The sequence below is a fragment of the Rhodamnia argentea genome, chromosome 5 (genome assembly GCF_020921035.1).
Source record: "Rhodamnia argentea isolate NSW1041297 chromosome 5, ASM2092103v1, whole genome shotgun sequence".
Classification (NCBI taxonomy): domain Eukaryota; kingdom Viridiplantae; phylum Streptophyta; class Magnoliopsida; order Myrtales; family Myrtaceae; genus Rhodamnia; species Rhodamnia argentea.
Window position 1 is genome coordinate 10409332 of NC_063154.1, and position 7397 is coordinate 10416728.

A 7397-nucleotide genomic window follows, 5' to 3' on the forward strand; every position below is an offset into this window, starting at 1 on the left:
ATACGAAAAGGAAAAACAAAGAAACGAAGGATTCGATTTCTCTCTCTCAATCTCCGTCTCTCTGCCTCTTCTTCCTTTTTACGGATGGGCATCTCCTCCACAATTTGAAGCGGTCATCGCCGGCGATCCAACCCCGTCTCCGGCCGGAATCTCCTCGGCCATGACTTGTCCGCGCGCGCGACGCGATGGACTTCTCCGTCCTAGTCTTCGGTTGGAGTCTCCGTGCCTTTTTTGACGCTCCGTCTCTCCACGTTTTCTATTCTTCTTCGCGTGTTTGAATTCGCTGTCGCCTTTTTGACCTAAATTCGGCTCGGGATTTCGGCGTTTGGGCGAGTTGGTTGGGGCGTCTGGCGTTGGGGCGAATCGCATTTTGCTGCGTGCGTTGCTCTTGCGATTCTTTGATCGGTGAGCTGGTATCACTTTGTTCGGCCACATTTTGGCTCGGATCTCGATTAGGTTATGGTGAAGCCTCGAGGATTGACTCTGCCGTGAGAAGCTGTAGCTCGAAGGAGGTTCTCAAATTTTTCTTTTTCTGGTCGGAGGATTTTGTTAGGGTAGTTCTGTCCGCTTATTTTCGATAAGAGCGATGGAGGCGCATGCGAAGAATGAGAAAAGGCGGCGATCGAATGGGTGTAATCCGGTTGCAAAGCCGGGGCCAGTGTCGATGGATCATGTGTTGTTGGCATCGGGCGAGACGAAGGAGGAGAGGGAACAAAGAATTAGAAGTTTGTTTGGCTTCTTCGATACTGCGAATGTTGGTTATTTAGACTATTCACAGATTGAGGCTGGGCTCTCCGCCCTGCATATACCTTCGGTATACAAATACGCGAAGGATTTGTTGAACGTGTGTGATGCCAACAAAGATGGACGCGTTGATTACCAGGAATTTAAGCGATACATGGACGACAAGGAGCTTGAGCTTTACCGCATTTTTCAAGCCATTGACGTGGAGCACAATGGTTGCATTGTGCCTGAGGAGCTATATGATGCTCTTCTTAGGGCAGGTAATACCGTCTGTTATGAACTTCTATTGTTATTCAAGTGTTATTTGAACTCTTTGTTGTTTATGTCATTTGAGAATGCTGATTTGCTCGATGGCTAGTGTTCTCAAAGGATTGAGAGTTCTGATTTTAGGTTTGGTTGCTTGATTTATTCTCACTGTCTGATTGGAACAATAAATTTGAGGTCACACTCAATTGGGATCACCAAAGTCCTTGTGATTCACTGGGGACTTACAGTCATATCGAAGTCTTGTTTCCATACCTTGAATCACAGCATATTATGACAGGACTTGAATAGTTTTCTTCCCTGAATGCCAAAATTGCTTCGTTTTATCTCCTATACCGATCAGTGATTTGTTCTTGTCGTCAGCGCCCTTACAAAAAAAAAAAAAAAAGGAGAGATAAAGGATCAATCGAATTGAAAGAGATTATGTTATCCTGCAGGATGATGTATATGGACTTTAGAAAATAAGCTCGACAAATTGTTGCTTGCATATATTCTTCATAGCAAATCATCTTTAAATGTCAAGAGAGTCAATAAGAGTTATTCATAGTTGAGGACAATATCTCCAGTAATAAGATAGTCTTTCACATTCTGCCAAGTGTAATTGAAATTATATTTAGTAATTTCAGTTGTTTTTGTCATGAAAAAGGGAAAAAAAAAAAAAGAGTAAGACTGAAACATCTTGTTAACCTTCTGAATATCCGTCCAAGAAAAAGAATGCCAAAACCGAAATTTTCGCTTCCCCTCTTGCACTCGCTGTTTGCTCTTGTGGTAAATGTGATTAGTTCTTTACCCTATTTGTCCCTTGCTATTGTTGTATTTGATATTTCACTGTGTCTCTGACTCGGGGGCTCTGTACTTGTCTTTCAGTCAAAAAATACTTTCATTGAGTCCCAGCCTTGCATCATGTGATGTTTAGCCTGTCGAAATTGATTCAGCAACCATCTTGGTTATTTGTCTTTATGTTGTGAAGGCAGTTAGCAAAATACATGCAGCAAGTAACAATTCATCTGGCTAGGTAGATGTTCATAATTGAATGACTTTATTAGTGGGATGTTCAGCACTCATGGGTTCTTAACAGAGGAATTAATAGACCTGCGTAGATTGGTTATTTTCATTCTATAAGCCACACCAGACTCTTGTTTGCAGGCATTGAAATTGATGACGAGGAGCTTGCCCTTTTTGTTGAGCGTGTGGATAAGGACAATAATGGCGTCATAACTTTTGAAGAATGGAGAGATTTTCTTCTGCTTTACCCTCACGAGGCAACTATGGAGAACATTTATCATTACTTGGAAAGAGCTTGCCTTGTTGATATTGGAGAGCAAGCTGTGGTACCAGAGGGCATTAGTAAACACATCCATGCAAGCAGATATCTTATCGCAGGAGCTGTGGCGGGAGCAGCATCTCGTACTGCAACTGCCCCACTTGACCGGTTGAAAGTTATTTTACAAGTGCAGACCACCCGTACTCGTATAATGCCTGCAATAAAGTCTATATGGAAGGACGGTGGTCTTACGGGATTTTTCCGGGGCAATGGATTAAATGTTGTGAAAGTGGCTCCCGAGAGTGCTATAAAGTTCTATGCTTATGAAGTGCTGAAACGTGTTATTGTGAACGCACATGGAGGAGAAGATAAGTCTGAAATCGGGCCTATGGGGCGCCTTCTTGCCGGTGGTTTAGCAGGAGCTGTAGCACAATCAGCTGTTTACCCCATGGATCTTGTGAAAACTAGATTGCAAACTCATGTTTCTGACGGAGGGAAGTGTCCTAGTATAGGACAAATGACTAGGGATATATGGGTTCAGGAAGGGGCTCGGGCATTTTATAGGGGGGTTGTTCCATCTCTGATTGGGATAATTCCTTATGCTGGCATTGACCTCGCTGCATATGAAACCTTCAAAGATTTGTCCAAGAAGTACATTCTTCAAGATAGTGGTAAGCTTGTCACCACCGCTGAAATGGCTCACTACCTTTATTTCCCCGTTTCACGGTGATTGTGGAGTTCTACTTGTGACTGGAGCTTATTCTTATTAATGTTGTTCTTAATGTCTGTAGAGCCTGGCCCTCTAGTGCAGCTGGTCTGTGGGATGACCTCTGGAGCTCTTGGAGCTAGTTGTGTCTACCCTTTGCAAGTCGTAAGGACAAGGTAAGTCGAAATGGTTCCATCTTATCTTCTCCTTTCCCTACTTGTGTACTCGTTGTTTAGCTCTGGGATTAGGATATCTAATTTTTTGCATCCCATCCTAACTTTGATTTTGATCTTAGGATGCAAGCCCAGCGCCCCAATACAGATGCTGCATATAAAGGCATGTCAGATGTATTTAGGAAAACATTTAAACATGAAGGGCTAAGGGGATTCTACAAAGGAATCTTCCCTAATTTGCTCAAAGTTGTTCCATCAGCAAGCATTACTTATATGGTTTACGAGACTATGAAAAAGAGACTACATTTGGAATAGCAAGTTATGCAAACTTTCCCAGTTCCTACTGGGGGATTGACAAGGCTGACAAATGGCGGGGTGTTTTCATGAGGAAGACTTTGTTTACATTAATAAGGTTACTCATTTTTGGTAGATCCTATGGTTATTTGTCTAATTATACTTCAGTGCTAGCTTAAGATATATTGGAAGGGGCAAAATTGGCTTGCCCACCATCTGGTAGCTGAAACCATCTTTTTTTGGAGTGATTACCAATTAGCCCATGTTGTATGATACAGAAGCATACGGCATAAGGTTGACAGAAACCTGATTTTGTTATTCTTTCTGGCGGCAATTTAATCAGAATGTCCAGTTATGGAGAGATATTGTGTTTTCCTGTACATTTTAGTCATTAGCCTTTCCAGTATTCCATAGTCTTAGCACCTGTTGGTTGTTTTTGTTGTTTTCAGTCCTCTCATATTCACTATGATGGTATCCATTTTCCTTTTCTGGAATAGTAAGCGACTAACCGTGGGATCACTTTAACAGACACATTGAGTTGTCAAAATCTCTTTCTGGGATATCCATATTCGTATTAACCAGTTGCTTAGATCATGTCATTGGCATACGACAAATAGCTTTATAGCTGCAGTCCGATTTACGTGTCAGGCTTGGCTCTTTGATATGGTTTCGTGACTTTCGGAAATTCTGGTGATTTCGTCCATAACTTGTCCCTGGTATGTGCATTTCAGTTCTTTAATGTGGGATGTTTCTGTTGGGGAATGGGTGATTGAGCTGTGGCAGCATTACCTTTAGAACATCTACATAGGGTGAGAGAGAGGGAGGGAGGGAGGGACTGCAGGTGCTTTGCATGAAGGAAGAACGAACTCAGTTCTTATTCTGTGCATTACATAACTCTGATTATTGTGGAGTTAGAGCTGGGCCCTGGACGATGAGCTGTGTTCCTCGTACTGTGCTTGTCGTTTAATCATCGTAATTGTGAATGTCGAGAGTCCATAGCGATTACCTTTGACTGTTCTTGTAGAAATTAACTTGTGCGTCCCAGTTGAGCTGATCTTCTGCATTAAGTTTGCCTGTGCTGGTACAATGCAGTTTAATCAGAGTTTCAATCAAACCTTAAGCTACAGTCTTTACTATATAGCATAATGCTTAATCTTATTATCGGGAACATGCCCTTAGGGAGGATGATATTTTACTTGGAGCGATGTTAATCTAGTCACGGAGAACAGATTATATCCTGGAGGCTAGCAGTTTATGAAATTTCATTCCAGAATCAAATTCTGCCTGCACTGTACCACCACCGAGCTTGATGATTTTTCATCTTCATTTGTTCTTGATCCAGTTGACATTCATTGCTTTCTTGAATGGTTGCTGAATACGACCTTATTCTGTTCTCTCTCTCTCTCTCTCTCTCTCTCTCTCTCTCTCTCTTGAATATTTAGCCCTTGTTGTGTTAGAACGGACAAGAGTACTTCATGAGAAGGAATAAAAGATTTTTTTTTTTCGGTCAGAGAGAAGGAATAGAAGGTTGAGCGGTGATTTTGTATGAAAAGGTGGTATGCAATGCGTGCACTGATGGTGCGAACCTAAACGGTCTAAGGAGTCTCTTCTTCGTACTTTTGGCGAAATAGAAAGATTGATCGGCGAAGGTTGACCGGCGATTTTGCATGAAAAGGCGGTATGCAATGCGTGCACTGATGGTGCGAACCTAAACGGTCTACGGAGTCTCTTCTTCGTACTTTTGGCGAAACGGAAAGATTGATCGGCGCGTCGCTACGAGAACAACCGAAAAGCCAAATTTGTGGCGTGAGCTTTTCAGATGTGGCACTAGATCGGCCCTTCAAAGCAAGGAACAATTTCACGAATCATTGCACGGAGGGGGTCTATGATCATGAGTGCATTTTGGAGGGATGGATGGGGACTTTAGTAGGGACGTCCTAACGATCGTTCGTCGTCGTGTAGCTCTGGGGACCCAAGGGGCTGGACCAGTGTCCCGGCCTTGGTCTGATTCCCTGTCGCGGGAAGTGGCCCGATCTGTGCGTTGACTCCGGTAAACGCACTTTGGCAACATTCACAGATCTGATCAATCACACACCTTTTGGCCCCATTGAGGAGCTGCTATTTTTTTTGTTTTATTGCTTGCGCTGTCCGAGCGGTGAAACCTGTCGATCATAGTCGAGGGTCGTTGAAATCTAAATGCAAAGCCGATTAGGATAACGTAGCGCGGAGCAATTAATAATTTTAGTTTGCTCGTAACTTTTTCGTTTAAGCTTTTGAGTGATGGTGGGTTTAGCCGGACTCGTTAACGATTTTTGACTTTGTGGCTTCTTCTTGGCGATCTCCTCAAAATGAAAGTAATGGGCTTATGCTCAACCCAACAATAAAAATATATCGGAGCTGATGATTTGATTGAGGCGTGCCCAATATGCATCAGTATCCCGAACTCAACGAAGAATCTCATGGATCTTCGCAATCGCCGAGCGCACTTTGCCATCAAGGTTCGGCTTGGGTGGAGAAAACACGTGAGGAGGAGATTGTTGAGATAAAGGTGTGGATTGTATTAGAAAAGTCGTAAGTTAGAGAATTGATATAGCATAAAACAGGCAATAATTTTAGTTAGCCTCTTAACTCATTGATTTAGATCTTTGAGTGAAAATGGATCCAATCGAAGATTGTGGATGGGCTCGGACTTTGATCGACTATGCCGTCTATTTCTGCCACTTTGGTTTGTATTCTTACTGTTGTTGTTGTTGTCCTTCTTGGTTTGGAAGCCAATTTCTACAACCGGAGACAAAGGGATCCATGGCATCCAAAGAGTCCACGTCATTCCGACGTGGCAGTCCCTCTGAGCTTTTTTTTTTTTTCCCCTCTCATCGTCTTTCACATCCACAATTTGCAATACCCATTTGCTTCTCGACTCGTATCGTGCGATGTAAAGTTTAAGGAACGCATTAATCATTCAGTAATAGCGCACGATATGGGAACATCAATGTCTTGGGTCAAATCCATGTTGATGTTTGTGGGTGAATTCGTTACGACGCAAATCGAAAATAATTTTTTTTCCCTATACTTTGAGAGTTAGGAGAAATTATCCAATCAGCTCTAAATATATCGTTCATAAATTTAGTCGTTTTGTTTAATTTTCGCTGGAAATCGTCGACATGGCAATTTAATTATCGTCGATCGTCCTACGTGACACGCCGCTACGTTAACGGTTTTCGGGGAAGATTGACCGAAAGGGCTACGTTGGAATTTCCCACATAGGTATAGGACTAAATTGACAAAATTGAAAAATTTATGACTGAATTGACATTCGTACAACAAATTTAGGACCGATTGGGTAATTTTCCATTCGGAGTCTAGAGATAGCATGATCGTTTCTTTGTTTGCTGTGTGTATGGTCTTTTGATGATAGCAAAAAAAAATAAAAAATTGTCTTTAATGCTAGCACATATTGTACATGAGAAATGCTATAGATGTTTACAACCTTATGTATTGAATCACATGGCTAGCAAGATTTAATTCCATTGCCTGCCAATTTAGAAAATTAGTCGGCAAACATTTAAATAGTTAAAAGCAAGCACCCATAAATAGAAAAATCATCATTAATTTTCTCCCTCACATGAATCCCCCCTAGCCCCATATTTCAAAAAGAAATGCTTCCTTGACAATATTGTCGGGAACGGTATAATATCAACTGTAGATCCAAACACCGTCATTGCATGTTTTGCATAAAGCACTCATCGATTGGAAGATCGTGATCAGAAATAATGACAGCCCTGTCATATTGTCGGGCGAGCAGCTTCCTATTTCAAATGGCATTGGAGTTAAAAGTTTATTTTATTTACCAAATGATCAATCAAAGTTGATTAATCAAAAGCATGATGAGCATTTGTGGAATGGCATCCCTATCTAAGCCAACGTGGAAGTGAGCTTTTGTTCTCTTGTGCGA

At 41.9% G+C, this 7397-nt stretch overlaps 1 protein-coding gene across 1 annotated transcript; it reads left to right on the plus strand.

Annotated features, from left to right (window-relative positions):
• Positions 1–3806, plus strand: LOC115747507 (calcium-dependent mitochondrial ATP-magnesium/phosphate carrier protein 2-like). Its single transcript, XM_030683692.2, has 4 exons — positions 1–1004; positions 2155–2943; positions 3064–3154; positions 3274–3806. Exons 1-4 carry the CDS (start codon positions 587–589, stop codon positions 3464–3466), a joined length of 1491 nt encoding a protein of 496 aa, XP_030539552.1. The 5' UTR covers positions 1–586; the 3' UTR covers positions 3467–3806.
• Positions 3807–7397: the final 3591 nt, after the last annotated feature.